Source organism: Eleutherodactylus coqui, chromosome 5, assembly GCF_035609145.1.
Source record: "Eleutherodactylus coqui strain aEleCoq1 chromosome 5, aEleCoq1.hap1, whole genome shotgun sequence".
NCBI classification, from domain to species: Eukaryota; Metazoa; Chordata; class Amphibia; order Anura; family Eleutherodactylidae; genus Eleutherodactylus; species Eleutherodactylus coqui.
Window position 1 is genome coordinate 267,411,238 of NC_089841.1, and position 22,304 is coordinate 267,433,541.

The following is a 22,304-nucleotide window of genomic DNA, read 5'->3' on the forward strand; positions in this document are numbered from 1 at the left end:
AGCAGTAATAATGCCCGCTTCCCCCCCAGCGGTTCCCACAGCAGTCATATTACCCCCCCCAGTGGTCCCCCAGCAGTCCTAATGCCTCCCCCACCCCAGCGATTCTCCCAGCAGTCATGCCTCCCCTCCCCCGCTAGCGATTCTCCCAGCAGTCATAATACCTCCCCTCCCCCCCCAGCGATTCTCCCAGCAGTCATGCCTCCCCTCCCCCCCCAGCGATTCTCCCAGCAGTCATAATGCTTCCCCTCCCCCCCAGCGATTCTCCCAGCAGTCATAATGCTTCCCCTCCCCCCCAGCGATTCTCCCAGCAGTCATAATACCTCCCCTCCCCCCCCAGCGATTCTCCCAGCAGTCATGCCTCCCCTCCCCCCCCAGCGATTCTCCCAGCAGTCATAATGCTTCCCCTCCCCCCCCCCCAGCGATTCTCCCAGCAGTCATGCTTCCCCTCCCCCCCAGCGATTCTCCCAACAGTCATAATGCTTCCCCTCCCCCCCAGCGATTCTCCCAACAGTCATAATGCTTCCCCTCCCCCCCCCCCCGCGATTCTCCCAGCAGTCATAATGCTCCCCCCCCCCAGCGATTCTCCCAGCAGTCAGAATGCCCCCCTCCCCCCCAGCGATTTTCCCAGCAGTCAGAATGCTTCCCCTCCCCCCCAGCGATTCTCCCAACAGTCATAATGCTTCCCCTCCCCCCCCAGCGATTCTCCCAGCAGTCATAATGCTTCCCCCCCCCCCAGCGATTTTCCCAGCAGTCAGAATTCCCCCCCCAGCGATTTTCCCAGCAGTCAGAATGCCCCCCCCCAGCGAATTTCCCAGCAGTCAGAATGCCCCCTCCCCCCCCAGCGATTCTCCCAGCAGTCAGAATGCCCCCTCCCCCCCCCCCAGCGATTCTCCCAGCAGTCAGAATGCCTCCCCCCCCCCCAGCGATTCTCCCAGCTGTCAGAATGCCCGCCCCCTGCCCCACATACTTACCCCTCCTCCTCGCGGGAGCGCCGCTCTTCTCCTGCCTGATCCCAGGTGCATACTGAAGGCAGTGTGCTGCTGTTGGATGCCTTCTCCTCCTGCTCTTGCGGAACCAAAGTAGGAGACGTCGGGGGACGGGGGAGAAGGATCCTAGCTGCACACTGACTCAGTGTGCGCCGGGATCAGCACAGAAAGCAGCGCTGAGTGAATGTCAGCAGGGGAGCCGCGGCCCCTGCAGGCATTCACTAAGGTGGTGAGCGGCAGATGGCGGCGCGTGCCAGCAGGGAGGGCTCTGCGTGCCGCCTCTGGCACGCGTGCCACAGGTTCGCCACCACTGGCATAGAGCATCGTGTTTCAGAAGTTGTCTGTGTTTGCAAGCCTTAAGGGCAATGCTTGCGTTCAGGATCCGTGCTCATGGATTGTTGTGGTGGAATTTTTTTTACGTCCCACTAGCTGGGGGATGTAGGTCTGCTGACCTAGAACATTCTGGAATATGGGGTTGATATCAAGCTCAACTTCCGCTCTCCATTTCCCACTTTTGGCTCTGAAGGCTGCAGCCCAGTCATCAATTGCAGAGGGGAGGCTTGAAGTAAGCGCGCTACTGTCCCTACACAAAACTGCCACTCTGTGCTCAGAGGTTACACTGTGAATAGGGAGAGAGATGGAGGAAGAGACAGCTGTGCAAGTGGAAGCAAGATCAGGCTGACTGCCCTCTAGCCCAGGTGGGCTCTCAAAGCCAGTAGGTGTGAATTCATGTGGCTCTTCACACGTTGGATTGAAGTAACATAGTATGTAAGGCCGAATGAAGACAATGTCCATCTAGTCCAGCCTATTTAACCTTGTTGATCCAGAGGAAGGCAAAAAACGCCAAGAGGCAGAAGCCAATTAGCCCCTTCGGGGGAAAATTCCTTCCCGACTCCCTAATTGCAGTCAGACTAATCCCTGGATCAACCTCTAATAGATCCTACCTGTCTGTAGACCTGGATCAACAACCTGCTGGTCGCCTAAAATGTATATCCTGTAATATCCTTCCGCTCTAGAAAGACATCTAGTCCCTCTTAAACTCCTCTATGGATTTTGCCATCACCACATCCTCAGGCAGAGAGTTCCACAGTCTCACTGCTCTTACAGTAAAGAACCCTTTTCTGTGTTGGCGATGAAACCTGTTTTCTTCTAGATGTAGAGGATGCTCTCTTGTTGCAGTCCTGGGTATAAACAGATCCTGGGAGAGATCCTTGTATCGTCCCCTCATGTATTTATACATAGTTATTTCGTCGCCCCTTAGCCGTCTTTTTTCAAGGGTAAATAATCCCAATTTGGATTATTATGGTCTTTTTTCAAGGGTAAATAATCCCAATTTGGATTACCCCTCCGGGTTTTCCAGTCCTCTCATTCCATGTATTAGTTTAGTTGCCCTTCTTTGAACCCCCTCAAGCACTGTGACATCTTTCCTGAGCACCGGTGTCCAGTACTGTACGCAGTATTCCCTGTGGGGCCTGACAAGTGCCTCATAGAGATGAGCGAATATACTCGTTTCGAGTAATTACTGGATCGAGCACCGCGATTTTCGAGTACTTCCGTACTTGGGTGAAAAGATTCGGGGGGGGGGGGGCGGGGGGAGGCGTGGCGGAGCGGGGGTAGCAGCGGGGAACAGGGGGGAGCTCTCTCCCCCCCCACTCCCCGCTGCAACCCCCCACTCACCCACGACGCCCCCCGAATCTTTTCACCCAAGTACGGAAGTACTCGAGAATCGCGGCGCTCGGACGAAAAAGGGACGTGGACGAGTAGGTTCGCTCATATCTAGTGCCTTATATAGCGGGAGAATAATGTTCTCGTCCCTCGCCCCTATACCTCTTTTAATGTACCCCAAGACTTTATTAGCTTTTGCAGCAGCTGACTGGCATTGGTTGCTCCAGTTAAATCTACAATCCACTAGTACTCCCAGGTCTTTTTCCATATCACTTTTTCCTAGCAGTACCCCATTTAGTGTATATTGGTGACATCCGTTCCTCCTGCCCATGTGCAGAACCTTACATTTATCCACACTGAACTTCATTTGCCATTTTTCTGCCCAAGCCCCCAGCTTATCTATGTCCTTTTGTAGCCGCACATTGTCTTATATAGTTTTGTATCATCTGCAAATATTGATATTTTACTGTGCAGCCCCCTCTATCAGGTTGTTGATAAATATATTGAACAGAATGGGGCCCAATACTGAACCCTGTGGCCCCCACTAACAATGGTGCCCCAATCAGAGTATGAACCGTTTATTACTACCCTCTGCTTTCTATCTGTGAGCCAGTTCCTTTCCCAGATCCACATGTTTTCGCCCAGTCTGAGCTGTCTCATTTTATATATCAGCCTATTATGCGGCACAGTGTCTAATGTTTTAGAGAAGTCCAGATATACGAGATCAATAGACTCTCCTAGGTCCAATCTAGTACTTACTTCATTGTAGAAGCTGATCAGGTTGGTCTGACATGATCGACCCTCATGAACCCATGCTGGTGAGGAGTTATACCATTGTTCTCCTTGAGGTATTCTTCGATGGCGTCTCTCAGAAACCCCTTGAATATTTTTCCAGTTACTGAAGTGAGACTTACCGGCCTGTAGTTACCAGGCTCTCTTTTGGACCCCGTTTTGTACATTAGAACTACATTGGCAATGCGCCTATCCAGTGGTACAACCCCGGTCTTGATAGTATCCACAAATATTAGACATAGTGGTCTAGCTATCACATCACTTACTTAGTTCCCTTAGAACCCTTGGGTGTATTCCATCTGGACCCAGTGATTTAACGATTTTAATCTTCTTTAACCTGTTCCGCACTTTCTCCTGTGTTAGGTATCTAATATTTTGCAAGGGGTTTATTTTATGCATCACATGTGGCATTTCCTTTTCGTTCGTGAATTAAAAAAAAAACATTTACTAGATTTGCCGTCCCTCCATCATCTTCAATGAATTCTCCTGCATTATTTGTTAAAGGGCCAGCACTCTCAGTGCAAATCCTTTCGCTGTTAAAATAATTGAAGAATAGTTTCGGGTTGTTTTTGCTCTCTTTGGCGATCAGGCTTTCAGCCTCCTCTTTAGCAATTTTGATCTTTTCTTTGCATATTTTTTTTCCGTGTATGATTTTAACGCTTCTTCGCTGCCTTCTTGCTTTAATAGTTTAAACGCTTTCTTTTTTCGTTTATTGCCCCCTTTACTGTCTTGTCGAGCGGTTTACGTTCTTGCTGCATTTTTTAAGCACCTGTGGGCCGGATGTTGCTGCTGTGACTAGCGGCATCGCCCTTGTGTGTTTCTGCTACACCCTACTTGCTGCCTTGGCAGAGTGCTGTCGCCTCTCACTGCGAGCTGCTATGATGATGCTACCTACCTTACCATGTTAGGTCATCCTCTTCCTTCTCCTCCTGATTGGACTCTATTTTGCTGTGAGCATTGGGAGCTGGCACCTCCGTTTCCACATCCCCCTTGGTTGGGTTAAAGCACTATAAGGTGATGGTGATAACAACAAGTATATAGAGTATGCAAGCGGACAAAACATGCCTATCACACAATGAATATAGGGTGCATGGCAGTAACCAAAATATGTAGGGATGGGGGAGGGGGGGGGGAATATATATATACATATACACACACACATCTGTATACATATATAAGAGGCCGGGAAGGCAAAGTAAAACGAGAAAGAACACAGCAAAAAAATAAATGAATTAGGGTGGGATGAATATAAGAAGTTAACATATAAAATAGAACGCACAAAGCGTAGATACACAAAATAGCTTAAATAAGTACAAGACCAATAAGAAGTGTCAAAAACTATATATATATAGTACACTGTAAAGCAATACACTAAATGGATATATGAAGCATTAAACAATGAATTCCCCTCACCGCACTGCTAGTTGCGTAAGGCCTGCAAATAATTTGTAGTGGCTGGACTTGGGACTTTGAATGACATCTGAGGCCACAAACACTGAGCTGTAATATTCCCCACACCAAGGTGGAGTTTGTCTGTGTGATTTGCTGATACACACAGTGACAGCAGCAGAGATCTCACAATGTACAACCACGTATCGTATAGGCATATTAACTTGATGCTGCTTCTTCCTCTGGTTCCTCCATTCCCACCTTCTTTGAGTGCTCTGCTGGTATACAAGCTCTCACACCAGCGGTAATATCCCCTCTGCAGAATATCTGTCCCTAACAGACAAGTTTTATATATGTGATGCTGCTTCCCTCTCGTATGCTCGGCTGTACACTCGTCGCTGGTTACACTATGCCTGTGCTATATGGCTAGGTCATGTGATGCAGGCGTCCAATGAAACTGCTGCCCATACACAAGATTGAGGATACATTTAGTGACATCGTCAAGGCTAACCTCCCTGCCAGGCATTATGGGAAATTCGGTTTTCCCATGAATTTTGCTAAAAACCTGGTTGGAATTACCTGATTCAATGTAATTGCCCGGCCAATCAAGACTGGCAACATTCGGTACTAGTACCTACCCTATGTCATTTATAATGTTACCCCTTTAGCCCCTTAGATCAAAAACGAGCTAACCGTTCCATGAGCTTCAGTAACTGATCTGCACACCAGATGACATGATTGACTTGGATGCTGTTTATACCAAGTCATGGTTTACAATTAATGTCTTGTCTATTTGTCACTGTTCTGCACCTCCAGAGTCGTGTTCTAACGTGGTTTGCCCGGGGACTCATTCGTGTGTTGTGGACCAGACTGGCAGTGCCCATTGTGTCATGTGTCGCACCTCTCAGTGTCCAGCGCCTCTTGCCTCTGACTACATGCTGTGCGGGAACAATAATGTCACCTATCCCTCAGCCTGTCACCTCCGAAGAGCCACGTGCTTCCTGGGACGATCCATAGGAGTCCGCCATGCAGGCGGCTGCGCAGGTAAAGCATCTAGTTGTCATGTCCGCTCTCATGCTAGTTATAGATCATATATATTAGTGTCGTAGTGTTGTTGTGCATAGAATGTCTGCCCTTTATTATTCTGCATTGAACTTTTTTGTTCTTCTTATGTCTTATGCGCAACTCATGGGCGACTATTGTTGCAAGCAGCTGGCCAACTGAAAAAATACAGGTTAGGCAGAGTGTTGGCAGTTTTGCCCCCAGGTACCTATTTACATAGAATATTGTTTTATTGTGTCCTAAAGACCATCCAGCTCATCCTCCATCCGTGTTACATTCATTGTATACAGTATTGCCCACTTGTTCTTCAGCATTATCTCATAAAGTACTTTTTGTTACATTGTATCTGTTGTCTGTAGTTGCATTTGTAATATATATATTTATACGCACACCTAGGCAATAATTGTCTAGAACCGGGATTCTTCTTGTATACATTTCATTAGCTTACATTTCTGCATTATTTCACTACTCGAAAAGAGACGATTTAAGATCTCATCTAAAGAAAAATGTATATTAACCCTTTCCAATCCACTGTCTGACGTCTAAAGACATTCTCACTGAAGGCTGTACAGCTCTGATGTCGGAAGACGTCCAGCAGGGTATTCTTACTGGCCGCTCTTTTGTCCGGGGCCTCTCCAGCATATCACATACCACAGTACTGACTCTAGCCAGCAGATGGCGCCGTTGTATAATGGCAGAAAGAGAAAGCCCCCTAGGAAAAACCCTGAATCCAAAATTGGATTGCAAAGGGTTAAAGCATTATTTGTATATTTTATTCAAGCAAATGATGCTAAGGTTATTTAATGCTACAATTTGTTATACATGAGCTTGGATCCCAACCACAAAGCTGCTGTCGCATACGAAAGCTCAGCAGATGCAGCACTTGACTCGGTCAGCCTAAAAGTGAAAAAGGTCAGTTACCCAAATCAAAGTATCCCAAATAAACAGTTTGCCATTATGGCTACAATATCTTATTACACGAGCAAATGGAAAATAGGAGGGAAAGAAACCAAGATGGCAGCCCAAATACCTCAAAAACAGTTCAAGGTCATCCGGGCTTTAGAAATTGATTGTCGATCCTCAGGATAGAGTCTTAATATCTGATGGGTGCTCCACCGCCCAGGACCCCTGCCGATCGGCTGATAGAAGGGGGCACAGCGCTTGTCCAAGTGCTGCAACCTCTTCAGTGTTTACATCAGTGCACAACCCTGTCAGCGCTCCGGACACCATATAGTGGCCGTTCTGAGTACTACAGCCTTGTGACATTCATTCCAATAGGACAAGCCTGTTCTACTCAGAACGGCTGCTATTAAACAGATGGCATTCTATGCTCCGATGAAATCTGGGAAGCTGTTCAGCACCCCTTCAGTCCGATGATCTACATGTTAAAGCCTAGCTAACACCTCTTTGATGCCAGTCCAAACCACACACAAGGTGTATTGGCAAAACAATACTTGAGCACATATAAGGATGTGAGATATCTAGCTGTAGAGTGAGAATATGCAAACATACCCATATGTAATAAATGTGGGCCTTACTAGGTAGGTCATGAGGGTCCACATACATTACTTCAGAGGACAGACACACCGCTTCACATGTGTTTCGCATGGACTACCTTTTTCATAAGACAGTGAAAGTTAAAACTTAAAGGGGTGGTCTCGCGAAACCAAGTGGGGTTATACACTTCTGTATGGCCATATTAATGCACTTTGTAATGTACATTGTGCATTAAATATGAGCCATACAGAAGTTATTCCACTTACCTGCTCCGTTGCTAGCGTCCTCGTCTCCATGGTTCCGTCTAAATTCGCTGGCAGCTTGCTTTTTTAGACGCGCTTGCGCAGTCCGGTCTTCTCCTTTCAGCACGAGCCGCTTCAGTGTGCTCCCCGCTACAGCTCTTCTGCGCATGCGCAGACGAGCTGTCACTGCTCGGGAGCGCGCTGCAGCGGCCATTCTGCACCTTCCTCTGTTAGAGGAAGGTGCAGAAACTGGAGCTGCCCAGCGGAGAAGCCCAGCCCAGCCCAGCCCCGCCCCGAGAAGCGTCCCAGGTAAGTGATGGGTCGGGGGGGAACTAGCGCTGCGCCGGGGGGGGGGGCTGTCGCTGCGATGGGGGGGCTGCCGCTGCGCCGGGCTGCGCCGGGGGGGGGCTGCCGCTGTGATGGGGGAACTAGCGCTAGGCCGGGGGGGCTGTCGCTGCGATGGGGGGGGCTGCCGCTGCGATGGGGGGGCTGTCGCTAGGCCGGGGGGGCTGCCGCTGTGATGGGGGAACTAGCGCTAGGCCGGGGGGGCTGTCGCTAGGCCGGGGGGGGCTGCCGCTAGGCCGGGGGGGGCTGCCGCTAGGCCGGGGGGACTGTCGCTAGGCCGGGGGGGGCTGCCGCTAGGCCGGGGGGGCTGTCGCTAGGCCGGGGGGGGCTGCCGCTAGGCCGGGGGAACTAGCGCTGGGCTCCGGGGCCTTCACCTGGGCTGAGGGTCTAGCGCTGGGGAGCCGGGGGCTAGCGCCGGTTACCTGCTGCCTGGCGGTGGGCGTCTGGCCGGCGGCTGCGGGGCGTCTGGTCGGCGGCTGCGATGCGTCCGGTTGCCATGGAGACACAGCTGGCAGCGTCTCGGGAGCGCGCACGTCGGGCTGCAGCGAGCGATGGGGAAAGAGCCGGCGGCCATCTTGAGAAAACTTTTATAAGTTGCTGAAACGCTGGAACGGTAAGTACAAACCAGCTAGAAATGTCATTTACAGGGGGGCTTAGTAATGTGTACTTAATGGGGGGGACTGGGCAAAAAAAAAATTTAACTGCTTCCTCGAGACATCTCCTTTAAATGATATAAATAGTATGACAAAGGATGACACATCTGTGTGTGGGACACACCGGCGCATGGCTGACGTGATAGTACCTCGCCACGGGGAACTGGGGCACCATGCTCGTGTCTCAGGCAGTGTATACGCTCTGTGGTGCCCCTTTAGATCTGTCTCTTCTCATGGGCAACCCGTACTGTTCTGTCTATGAAATATACGGAAAGGTGGATGCAAAAAGTAAGTGATGCAAAGTATGGTAACTTTTATATATTTGGATGTACGCTTGAAGTCACATATTAGATGAAACAACTTGATAAAACACTTACAAGGTGGTCCTCCTGTATTAAAGGGGTTGTCCCGCGCCGAAACGTTTTTTGTCTTTTTTTCAACCCCCCCCCCCGTTCGGCGCGAGACAAACCCGATGCAGGGGTTAAAAAAGAACACCGGAGAGTGCTTACCTGAATCCCCGCGCTCCGGTGACTTCTTACTTACCTGCTGAAGATGGCCGCCGGGATCTTCTCCCTCGGTGGACCGCAGGGCTTCTGTGCGGTCCATTGCCGATTCCAGCCTCCTGATTGGCTGGAATCGGCACGTGACGGGGCGGAGCTACCAGGAGCCGGTCTCCGGCACGAGCGGCCCCATTCAGAAAACAAGAAGACCGGACTGTGCAAGCGCGTCTAATCCGGCGATTAGACGCTGCAAATTAGACGGCTCCATGGAAACGAGGACGCTAGCAACGGAACAGGTAAGTGAAAAACTTCTGATAACTTCTGTATGGCTCATAATTAATGCACAATGTACGTTACAAAGTGCATTAATATGGCCATACAGAAGTGTATAGACCCACTTGCTTTCGCGGGACAACCCCTTTAACCATGTGTTCCCCGCACAGAAATGTATCATGCTCCAGTCTCTAGAAATAAACCAAGAAGCGGGGATGGGTTTTATCTGGAAATACTATGTTAACAGCAAACATTCCAGTGGATTAGAGAGGTGCCCTCGCTCTAACACGTCTCAGGGACCTTCCACACAGGACTGAATATTCCACATTGCTGTTGTAGAATACGCTGTCCCTGTCCACACCAAAATGCGCACTGCTGGCTGTGGATGTGGAATTACCGGCAGGTTGCTGCTCTTTTCAATTCTGCACCAAAGTCTGCACATCGGCAGTGCGGATTTTGCAGCTGAACTTTCCACAGAAGTGCGTGTTCCCTCTTATGTAAAAGGTCCCTCACAAGCTTTGAGCTCACTAAGGCCTCATGTCCACGGCATTAATGGTTTTTCAAAATACAGCGCGGGTCTCCCGCGCCCATAGGGAATCATTGGGCACACGCAGGTAATTAAATACCTGCAGATGTCACTTTCCCCCGGTGCGGATCGCTTGCGTGGGAAAACAACAGCAGCGTGCTCCATTTTTATGCAGTTTTCCTGCACGGAAGGCTCCTGCAGCTTCCATTGAAGCCAGCAGAAGCTGTTTGGATGCGCGACACATCTGCAGCTGTCACTGCGTCCGTGCCGCACACCGCAGGAAAGCAGGAGTTAAAAGAAAAAGGCACAGCGCATTTGCACAACACAACGCCGGCGTCCTGGGTGCATCCACCATGCAGAAGAAAGAAGATCTGTTTAAAAGTGTTTTTATTCATTTTCAATACTCAGTTGTACAATCAATTTCAAAGGCATTTCAACAGCATCTATTACTTTCTTGCTCATTAAACTTCTTGCTTGTACTAATAAAACTTTACATCCCGCCCGTCCCTGCTAGTTACGCTTATAATTGCTTCTAGTAAACTTTTATGATCATCTTATTCTAAAACTTTGTAACAGTATAGAAGGAAGAAGGGGTAGGAGGGGTCTAAGGTGGGTTAGAAATAGGGGTGGGGGGAGAGTGTTTGAGACATGGGGTAGGGGTTGGTCCCCAGCCTTGCCTCGACATCCCCTGGACCCCTAATGGGGGGGGTGACAGGGGCGCGGAGGGTGGCAGTTGTGGACCGCGCCTGGTTGTATGCGCGTGTTGCGTAAGGGTCTATGAAGTGGTAAGAGAGATGGGTGTAAGACAGTGGAGGGGGGGGGGGTATTCTTGGCTCCGGGACTGTTTCGCACCCTTTCAGGTTTGGTTCTAACTTACCAACCATTGGTCAAATCTTGGGGAGCTACGAAATGTTAGCCACGGTTCCCATGTGGCGTGGTATGCTGAATATTTCGTGTCTTCTCGTGCTTTCAGTTCTTCCATGCGGCCTATTTCATCTAGGACGGTCACCCACTGCACTTTGGTAGGGGGGTCCTGGGATCTCCACAGTCTGGGTATCACCGTACGCATCGCTAGGAGGTAGAACCTAAGTGAGCTTTTCCTGTTGCTTTTTAGTGACCCCGGGAGGATCGATAAGAGGGCCATCTCAAGGGTCCACGCATAGGATCCCTTGTTCAGCGCATTGTACAGTGCTTCTATTTCCCTCCAGAATGTCCTAACCTGGGGGCATGACCACCATATGTGTGACAGTGTGCCAGCCTCCCTTAGGCATCGCCAACACAGGTCAGACACCCCCCCCCCCCCCCCCCCCCCGCCGTACTTAGCCAGCCGCACTGGTGTTCGGTACCACCTCGTTAATAGCTTATAGTTAAGTTCCTGGTGGCAGCTTGAGATCGTCATTTTGTGAAGGAAAGAAGATCTGGCCTGCATGGAGGACAGCCCCGCAGCGTCCGGACAGGTGAGTATAATGGATTTTCTGGCCTCATGTCTGCGGGCCGGGTGGAATCTGCTGTAGGATCCTGCACGGGGAAACCATGCAGGCCCGTGGGCATGAGGCCTAAACCCTGTGGAACTCAAACCTACTTGGGTTCGGAGAAGCTTCATCAGACGTGTTTTACATGGATAGGTGGCTATTAGGGTTTATCATAATAGCTATATGGCATCACAATGAGAATTAACTACGATCCTCCAAAGAAGGAAGACGCATTGCATTGCAAAGGCAGGAAATTAAAGAATTGAGAATTTAGCTAGATGACCATTTTTTCCCTAAAATTAACTATTCCTAGGCTGCCATTTAGAGAAGGTGGAAGTATAAGAATTGGGACAATAAAAGGGTAAGATGAACTTAAAGCATACTTGCATTTTCAGATGACTCTTCAGAATAAGCTGCCCCGTGGAAATAAGGGATAGCTGTGTTGTTGGCCATTCTGTGACTTGTATCCTGCACTTTCCCCTGCAGGGAATATATCTGTAATTTTCATTTTTCTTTGAGTTCGTGGGAGGAATCTACCCTCTATGCTGTGTTGTATATATGGTGCACAGAGAAAAGCAGGATATCTTCTCTCTGTAGTACAGACATAGCATCATCATACAGAACAACCCCGATGCAGGGGTTAAAAAAACAAACCGGGTAGCACTTACCCGAATCCCGGCGGTCCGGCGTCTTCATACTCACCTGCTGAAGATGGCCGCCGGGATCCTCTCTCTCTGTGGACCGCAGGGCTTCTGTGCGGTCCATTGCCGATTCCAGCCTCCTGATTGGCTGGAATCGGCACGTGACAGGGTGGAGCTACACGGAGCCGGCATTCTGCACGAGCGGCCCCATTGAAGACAGCAGAAGACCCGGACTGCGCAAGCGCGGCTAATTTGGCCATTAGAGGCCGAAAATTAGTCGGCACCATGGAGACGAGGACGCCAGCAACGGAGCAGGTAAGTATAAAACTTTTGATAACTTCTGTATGGCTCATAATAATGCACAATGTACATTACAAAGTGCATTAATATGGCCATACAGAAGTGTATAGACCCACTTGCTGCCGCGGGACAACCCCTTTAACACTAGAGAAGGGAGCGGATTGTTGAGAAGTTGCATGATGTCCCATCAGGAGGTGCCTACTGGGGGTCCTCTTTCAGGAGATATGGTGTGATCCGAGTCCACTCTTCTCACCTTTCTTGGCTTGTTTGGAGTCACTTGAGTCAAAGTATCGATTTTGGGAAGAGAAGGAAGATCTAGTGAGTCCTCTGCGGATGTCCAGCCTGGAATCTGGATGTGTGAAAGGTCTAGTTTGTGCAAGACCAGAGGGAAGTCTTCTAGTATCTTGATGATCCATGTTCTGTTTGGACTTGACATGGCCAGAACAAATGGGAAAAGCCATTTATAGGGCATTTCTTTTTCCCTCAGTATACTTGTAAGGGGTCGGAGTTGTCTTCTTAGGTCTAATGTGAGTTTGGAAAGATCTTGGAAAATTTTAATTTGTTTATCGTCATATTCTATTTTTGTGCCAAGTCTGACTTTGTATAGGGTTTCCTGTTTCATTTTCAAGCTTTCTACACAGCAAACGATGTCTCGTGGTCTATCAGATTCCGCAGATCTATATCTGAAAGCCCTATGAGCCCTTTGCACACCAAGATCTGTGTTTTCGTCTCTCTCTATGAGACCGTTGAAGATTTGGGAAAGAGTGGTTAAAATCTTTTGACAGGAATGTTTTCTGGGATTGCACGTATACGTAGATTACTACGTTTGGACCAGCTCTCCAGATTGTCTATGGAGGTAAAGGGATTTGTGATTATCGATGAGAATATCCTTGACTTTTTCTGCATGGCTAATCATTTTGGCGCATTAATCCTCGAGGGTGTAGATTCTGGTATGTATGTCTTTTACATCTTTCCTTCGGTCTTAGATTTCTTTCTTGACTGTTTTGGGTGAATTCTTTAACCCATTAAGGACCAAGCACAGTAAATTTATGGCACTTAGTCCTCGGCTTTTATCCCAGCTGATAGTAAAAATACAGCACGGGATTAAATCCCCTGTTCTGCAATCAATCAGAAGCAGGTTGGGTTGTCAGCTGTTAGTCACAGCTGATAACCCGGAGGAGAAGGCAAGAGTGATTTTTAACCACTTCTGCCTTCTTCTTTCTTTAGTACACAGCGCTTAATGAGCGCTATGTACTAAAGAGTGAAAGTAGAAGTGTTTCTTCTACTGCATGAGCCGGCAATCATGTGACCACCAGGATACCCGACACAGCAGAGCTACAGGGTCTTAGAAGACGCTGATCAGCTCTGCCAGTGACTATTGTCACTACAGGGGAATGTTTTCTCCTGTAATTGGGGCTCCTATTGATGCCTCAGTTACAGTGATAAAAAGGTCAAATTTAAAGGGGGTGTCTCGCGCTGAAACAGGTTTTTTTTTTTTTTCCATAGGACCCCCGTTCGGCGCAGGACAACCCCAATGGATGTGTTAAAAAAAAAAAAAAAAAACATATTACTTACCCGAATCCCCGCTCTGCGACGTCTTCCTTCTTCCTACTTCTTCCTTCACCAAGATGGCCACCAGGATCTTCACCCACAATGCACCGCGGGTCCTTTCCCATGGTGCACCGTGGGCTCTGTGCGTTCCATTGCCGATTCCAGCCTCCTGATTGACTGGAATCGGCACACGTGACGGGGCGGAGCTACGATGACCAGCTCTCCGGCACGAGCGGCCCCATTCACCAGGAAGAAGACCGCACAGCGCAAGCGCGTCTAAAAACGCCAGAAGAAAGCGAAATTAGACGGATCCATGGCGACGGGGACGCTAGCAACGGAGCAGGTAAGTGAATAACTTCTGTATGGCTCATATTTAATGCACGATGTACATTACAAAGTGCATTAATATGGCCATACAGAAGTGTATAACCCCACTTGCTTTCGTGAGACAACCCCTTTAAGAAGAAAAAAAAAGACCATGTGAATGTCCCCCGGAGGTCTTATATGATGTTATTGGGGACATAGTAAAAAAAATTGCATAAATAAGTAAAACAAAATTACAGAATAAAATTAAAATATATACGGAAAAAAGAGAACCCATAGCTGATGCCAACCAAAACCGTCGCTGTAAGCACCCTGTGATCCAAAACCATACTTATTATATAGCAAACCTTCCAAAACACAATGAGGAACCCATTCCCATACTTTATTTTTGCGTAAATATACTCATTAAAAAAATTAATATGAATGTTAGAAAAAAAAAATTTTTTAGCGATTTACCACCAATAAAACTAAAAAATGGGGGGGGAAAGTCAGTGAAAACGATATTTAAAAAATAGCTCTATATGTCATGGGAAAAAAACACAGAAAAAATTATTTTGGTAGCGGAAAGAAAAAAAAATAGGGCAGGTAAACCACCACATGGGTGAAATTGCTAAAAAGTGTCAGGTCATTAAGCTACAAAACAGACTTTAGAGTCTCTGGTTGGCAGAGCTTCGATGTATTAGTCCGAGGTTATTAGTGAATTCTCTTCAGATTCACTTTCGGAGCCCAGAGAAGGGGGGGAAGGGGGCTATTATCTTCTTCAAATAGCGTCTGCTTGGTTTTGATAATTTGGAGAGCATCAAGAGAGGATTTTCCAGATGTTTTCACGGTCCTGCGGGGTCTTTGGGTCCGTGGTGTCTTGCGGGGTCTTTGGGTCCGTGGTGTCTTGCTGGGTCTTTGGGTCCGTGGTGTCTTGCGGGGTCTTTGGGTCCGTGGTGTCTTGCTGGGTCTTTGGGTCCGTGGTGTCTTGCGGGGTCTTTGGGTCCGTGGTGTCCTGCGGGGTCTTCGGGTCCGTGGTGTCCTGCGGGGTCTTTGGGTCTCTGGTGTCCTGCGGGGTCTTTGGGTCCGTGGTGTCCTGCGGGGTCTTTGGGTCCGTGGTGTCCTGCGGGGTCTTTGGGTCCGTGGTGTCCTGCGGGGTCTTTGGGTCCGTGGTGTCCTGCGGGGTCTTTGGGTCCGTGGTGTCCTGCGGGGTCTTTGGGTCCCTGGTGTCCTGCGGGGTCTTTGGGTCCCTGGTGTCCTGCGGGGTCTTTGGGTCCCTGGTGTCCTGCGGGGTCTTTGGGTCCGTGGTGTCCTGCGGGGTCTTTGGGTCTCTGGTGTCCTGCGGGGTCTTTGGGTCTCTGGTGTCCTGCGGGGTCTTTGGGTCTCTGGTGTCCTGCGGGGTCTTTGGGTCTCTGGTGTCCTGCGGGGTCTTTGGGTCCCTGGTGTCCTGCGGGGTCTTTGGGTCTCTGGTGTCCTGCGGGGTCTTTGGGTCTCTGGTGTCCTGCGGGGTCTTTGGGTCCCTGGTGTCCTGCGGGGTCTTTGGGTCCCTGGTGTCCTGAGGGGTCTTTGGGTCCCTGGTGTCCTGCGGGATCTTGGGGTCTTTGGGTCTCTGGTGTCCTGCCGTGTCTTTGGGTCTCTGGTGTCCTGCGGGGTCTTTGGGTCCCTGGTGTCCTGCGGGGTCTTTGGGTCCCTGGTGTCCTGCGGGGTCTTTGGGTCTCTGGTGTCCTGCGGGGTCTTTGGGTCTCTGGTGTCCTGCGGGGTCTTTGGGTCTCTGGTGTCCTGCGGGGTCCCTGGTGTCCTGCGGGGTCTTTGAGTCTCTGGTGTCCTGCGGGGTCTTTGGGTCCCTGGTGTCCTGCGGGGTCTTTGAGTCTCTGGTGTCCTGCGGGGTCTTTGGGTCCCTGGTGTCCTGCGGGGTCTTTGGGTCTCTGGTGTCCTGCGGGGTCTTTGGGTCTCTGGTGTCCTGCGGGGTCTTTGGGTCCCTGGTGTCCTGCGGGGTCTTTGGGTCTCTGGTGTCCTGCGGGGTCTTTGGGTGTCTGGTGTCCTGCGGGGTCTTTGGGTGTCTGGTGTCCTGCGGGGTCTTTGGGTCTCTGGTGTCCTGCGGGGTCTTTGGGTTTCTGGTGTCCTGCGGGGTCTTTGAGTCTCTGGTGTCCTGCGGGGTCTTTGGGTCTCTGGTGTCCTGCGGGGTCTTTGGGTTACCTGCCACTTTGTCTGCGTGGAATTTGTATTTTTTGTGTTTTGCTGTTTATTGAAACGTAAAAAATTGAAGTGGTGAAAGGAAGTAGCTGCGATCCGCTGTCAGCGCTGTTCTCTACGGTTCTGGCCTTGTCATCTTTTGCTAGGATACGTGATTGGTTGCTATGGGCAATACAGATTTTCACAGAAAATCTCAATCCATATTAATGTGTCTTTCGTTCAAGTTTTAATCCAGGGCAACGTGGGGTATCCCTGCCAGCTTAAAATTCACATACATGCGGCAACGACGTCTGCTCTCAGGTGTCTGCCTGCCTGGGGAGGCCTAGCTTATAATGTGCACCCCCTTCCCCTCCTCTCTGCCGCACTTAACCCTTTCCAATCCAATGTCGGGCCTGCCCCGACATCATCATTTTCCTCCACAGCTCCGATGTCGGGGCAGGCCCGACACTGCAGTGCAGGAGTGCATCTGCACCCGATCGTCAGACACATCGGGTGCAGATACACTCCTGCACTGGTCCTCATCGAGGACCCCCGAGGAGAAGGCAGAAAGGGTTTTTAACCCTTTCTGCCTTCTCCTTTACACACTACATAGCGCTCAATTAGCGCTATGCAATGCATAGAGATTCCGGCCGGCCGGCGATCATGTGACCGCCGGTGTTACCTGACCCCCGGCGGTCACTTGAACTCCGAGCCGGGAGCCTGCACCGTGGGGGGTCTGCTTACCTGACCGGCGTCTTGCGCATTCTCCTTCTGTCTCCCGGCCCGGCGATCATGTGACCGCCATGTGCCACCTGACCCCAGCGGTCACATGATCGCCGAGCCGGGAGGCAGAAGGAGAATGCGGAAGACGCCTGACAGGTAAGCAGGTCCCTCCACGGTGCAGTAAGCACCTGCACCCTCCTGAACTCTGTCAGTTCAGGAGGGTGCAGGGAAAATGTATTTTTTCTCACCCATTTCCCCAGCTCCAATTTATTTGGAGCTGGGGAGAATGGGTGAGAAAAAATAAATGGATTGTAAAGGGTTAATAATCACATACATGCAGGAACGATGTCTGCTCTCAGGTGTCTGCCTCCCTGGGGAGGCCTAGCTTTTGATGTGCACCCCCTTCACCCTCCGCTCTGCCGCGTCTGCACAACATTGAACAAATCTGTCTTGTCGCGCTCCCTAGAGAACGCTATACATTTTTGGGATATTATGTAGGCTATGTCCTCCATTGGGGTGACTACCCACTACAGTTTTTTTTCACTGCGAAATTCGCAGCGAAAAAAAACTGTAGTGGGTAGTCACCCTCAGGATGCAAGCTATCTCCCTGCCAAACTTCATCCAAATGACTTCAGCAGTGAAAAGGTAACAGACAGACAGAGGTGCTTTCACATTTATAACATTGGTATTGATCTTCTAGTTTAATGCCTTTGCAGAGCTTGTAGGTTGTTGTATTGCTTTCCATCACTAGGTGGTGTTACAGCCTAGGTACGAGTTAAAGGGGTTGTCCCGCGGCAGCAAGTGGGTCTATACACTTCTGTATGGCCATATTAATGCACTTTGTAATGTACATTGTGCATTAATTATGAGCCATACAGAAGTTATAAGAAGTTTTTCACTTACCTGCTCCGTTGCTGGCGTCCTCGTTTCCATGGAGCCCATCTAATTTTCGGCGTCTAATGGCCAAATTAGACGCGCTTGCGCAGTCCGGGTCTTCTTCTTTTCTCAATGGGGCCGCTCGTGCAGGATGCCGGTTCCGTGTAGCTCCGCCCCGTCACGTGCCGATTCCAGCCAATCAGGAGGCTGGAATCGGCAATGGACCGCACAGAAGCCCTGCGGTCCACCGAGGGTGAAGATCCCGGCGGCCATCTTCAGCAGGTAAGTAAGAAGTCACCGGAGCGCGGGGATTCAGGTAAGCGCTGTGCGGTGTTCTTTTTTAACCCCTGCATCGGGGTTGTCTCGCGCCGAACGGGGGGGGGGGGGGGGGTTGAAAAAAAAAAAAAAAACATTTCGGCGCGGGACAACCCCTTTAATGATGAACAGAGGAATGTATAGGAGACTGCTGCAGAAGTGCTGAGTTTAGCCTGGTAGATGACCAATTCCTCCTTGTTGTACAGATTACTTGCAGGACCTCTGTATAAGCTGCAGACTCACTTCTTTAGTGCAGATGATGGGGATTTGCAAGTGGAAATACTTTGCTTGCAGAGTATAAGCCCGTTAAGACATAACGAGTAAGATGTCTTTTGAGCGATAATCGTTGTGTCATTCACAGCAAAAGATGATCGCTCAAACGTTGAGTGATCACCTTGCGCTCCGAGCGGAGGATGCAGAAGACAAGCGGGGTGTCCCAGCTGTTCCCTGCTCTGAGCGCCCGGCCTTTATACAGCCGAGCGGTTGGAGCAGAGAATGCAGAAGACAAGCCGGGTGGGCCCAGCTTGTCTTCTGCATCCAGCTGTTCCCCGCTCGTAGCGCTCAGCTGTTATACAGCCAGGCGCTCTGAGCAGAGGATGCAGAAGACAAGCGGGGTCTCCTTTGAAACCCCTTAAAATCAGTAATTGCCCTTTGAAATCGATAAAGGCATGCTTGTGTGCAAATGTGCTCAACGTGTGTGCACAAATACATACAGTACACCACGCACATGTGCTCGCAAAAACACAACGCCCATCGCGTAAATGCTTGAGCAAATGTGCTTGTGAGCGTGTGATGCCAATCAAAGGTCTCATTCAAGTGGCCGTATTGTGAGCTGCGCCCAAGAATCTCAGGTGCCAGTTGCATGGGACAGCACACGACTGCCACCTGCTGCCCAATACATACTACTTATCCGCTGCTCGGCCATGATACGGACCAGAAGAGGACATGCTGTCTGTTTTATCGTTGTGCGCGGCAGCATTATTTATGATGGGGTGCATTAAAAATGCTGCAATGATAGATGTGATAAAGACTGTTAGAGCTGGAGCCTGGCCATCAGCGGGTAACCGAGTAAGCCCATAGTGACTGCCGTAATGAGGCCTATTGGTGGTTACTTCGCACATAGTTTACTGCCCTCTATATAAGGTTCTGTACCCATATTTATTAGTGTGTGCCGAGGACATCTGTGTTATAACTATCAGTATACAGAACGGAGCGACTCATAAGACTTCTCTTTGCTTGCAGCGCACACCGAATTTTCCATGGATTTTGATGATGCAGTTAAGAACTTTGTGTGAAATCCCCATGATGCCAGCGAAGTTTCGGGACGGGCAGACGGGCGCTCCATGTGTATATTGTACATACAGTGAGGCATATTTATTGACTGGCCGTGTTATTTATATGTATCCAGGCTCTTTTACCCAAGAGTATACTAGCGGGGTCTAAACTCCGCCATATTTAAGGTGATATCTTGTAAGAAATGTTATGTCTTGTAGTACCACTTGGTGAATCTGTTGGCATATTGATGTGTTCCTCAGGCAGCAAATGAAGTCTTCTCATCTGTTACAGGGTGGCATGGTGGCACAGGGGTACAATGGGCACTTATTGACACTAAACAACTAAGCATGTGACATGAAGGCCGTTCCAGAAGTGGCACAGATAGAAGGAAGCTATGAGGTTGGCACACTACTGGAATGCCAAACCACACATTAATAAGCAGAAAAACGGAGCTCGTCCTTGGGTTTGTAGGACAAAGCATAATGTTTTCTCTGCACTTCTCCTTTTGAAAATATACAGATATGTCGGCATATACTGCCAGCCCGACGCACGCAGGCACATGGCAGCCGCAGGGCTGCGCACACAGGCAGTTTTGTACCTTTTTTTGGCTTGTGAAAAACATTAGGGACATTTACAAACTCCACCGGAATTCGGGCATAGAAAAGGTGAACATTGGGAGCAGTCCTGCACACACAGAAGTTTTGTAACTTTTCTGCAACTTTTCCAGAATTCTCTGCCTGCTCCTAGCTGGCGCAAGGGATGTGACTGATATATAAAGAGTCCGATATACGCTACCATCTGAGCTGTCTATCCCCTCCCCTCACTGGCTCTCTGCCTCTCTCCTCCCCTCTGGCTGTTTGCAATGGGAGGGGCCAGGATGGGGATGAAGCTTAGCTCGGCCCCCTCATTGCTGGCTGTGGACAAGGGGGCAGGAGCTTAGCTCCTGTCCCACCCCCTCCTATTGCAAACAGACGAGGGGAGGAGAGAGGCAGAGAGCCAGCAAGGGGAGGGGCAGACAGCTCAGATGGTACCGTATATCAACCGAGCGTGAAAACAGCGGCCGATGTACACTCCTGTGAATAAGCACTCGGTCTTCGTAAATTTACCCCCATGGCTTTCATGTTCTTTACAAGTATTTTGTTTAGGTTAGGGCGACATGGTGGCTTTGGCTGTAACGGGTTGTGTGATCACAGATCGCAATGTATCTCCTAATTTAATAGAGGTCATTGCATGTTTCAAATTGCAAGACGTCCAGCAAAGTTGAATTTCTTGTGCTTTATGGGCAAATGTCACGGCTACTCGTGCCAGCTGACTTTGGTCACTGAGCAGCCCTAGACTTGGCGTTCACTCTCACGGCCGTCTTTTGGCTGTGTATTATGTGTGTATTGCTTACGCACAGCAAACATGAATGTAGCATGCGTATTTTAAACCCCCATAGCCTATAATGGTTATATTACATGTGTGATAAATGCCAAAATAGGACATGCTGCGTTTTTCTTTTCTTACGCAGGTAATAAAAAAAATGCAGGTCTGAGACGCCCAATAAAATGTAATGGGCCTTTAGGACTGAGTAATATGCATCCTACATATGCTTTTGTGAGTAAGACGTGATACAAACACGTTCTAACATGCATTGTTTTAGGGAGGGGGTTTCAGGCCTACAGAGAAGCTTATGGGAAAATGCCTGAAAAACAATTCACAGCACCGAGAGCGCTCTGTAACTGGAGAAAATGCATGGGTTCAAAAAACGTACCAAATTCAATAGATCACCCCCAAACAAAAAATCAGTGTTGTAGGGCTTTAACTATTTCACGATTGCCTTCCAGCAAATATCTAGCAGAAATGTAAAAAAAAATGCTGGAAAAGACATTAGGAAAATGCTGGAAAAACACAGTTTTTCCTAAAAGCATGAAACCACACTGAGGTCTTACTCAGATTGAGCGGCTGAGGTTAAAAACCACTTGCTGTTTCACAGGGATTTTTCTACAGTTTTTAATGCAGTTGTGGTAAAAACTGCAATCACATCAAGTTCTGCACCAAAACCACTTGCAGTTCTTCCCTTTGCAACTTTGGATGTAGGTTTAACCGATTCTCAAATACTTCTGGAAAAACCCTTTGGGTGGTTTCCTTCAAGCTGCAGCATGCTCGAGGAGACGGACACTTACTGTTTTCATTTTGCAATAGTTCTCTCTAAAAGAAAAAAATACCCGGAAAATTTTGTCTGTAATTAAAAAAACCCAAAAACATGAAATTCCTGGGAGTTTTTCCAAGCCGTTATAGAAAAGCCCCACAAAGCCCTGATGTGAGGGAAGCCTCGTCAGACTGCGAATCAGTATCAGCTGCTCAGTGTCAGGGGTAATCTGCCTCCTTCTTGGACGGTCGGGGACCGCAGTGCTGTTTTTCTATTTTTCTATCTTTGTGTCTTTACTGTTTTTCTATCCATAAAAAAATTAAAAAAATGAATAAATTTGTCTCATTTCATGTTATTTTGATATTCAGCCTTCCCTCCACCCAGAATCACATTGTCTAAAGTAATATTACTAAACTTCAGCTTACGACTTCTTTCTTTAGAGTCATAACCTGTGACATCTGAGCAGCCGGCAGTAGTGGCAGGTACGCATGAAGATGCGGCTTGGCCACACTTAGGCCTCATGTCCACGGGCAAATTATGAATTAAAATCCGGAGCGTTTTTCCTGCATGCGGATCCGCGCCCCATAGGGATGCATTAGACACCCGCAGGTAGTT

At 49.2% G+C, this 22,304-nt stretch overlaps 1 protein-coding gene across 1 annotated transcript in view; it reads left to right on the forward strand.

The window, feature by feature from the left end:
• Positions 1–22,029, forward strand: part of FSTL3 (follistatin like 3) — a 62,292-nt gene extending 40,263 nt beyond the window's left edge. The window contains exons 4-5 of the mRNA XM_066604637.1: positions 5,649–5,876; positions 19,526–22,029. Of these exons, the coding sequence (XP_066460734.1) occupies positions 5,649–5,876; positions 19,526–19,578 (281 nt within the window). The 3' untranslated portion in view covers positions 19,579–22,029. The remainder of the gene's footprint in view (positions 1–5,648; positions 5,877–19,525) is intronic.
• The last annotated feature ends 275 nt before the right edge of the window (positions 22,030–22,304 follow it).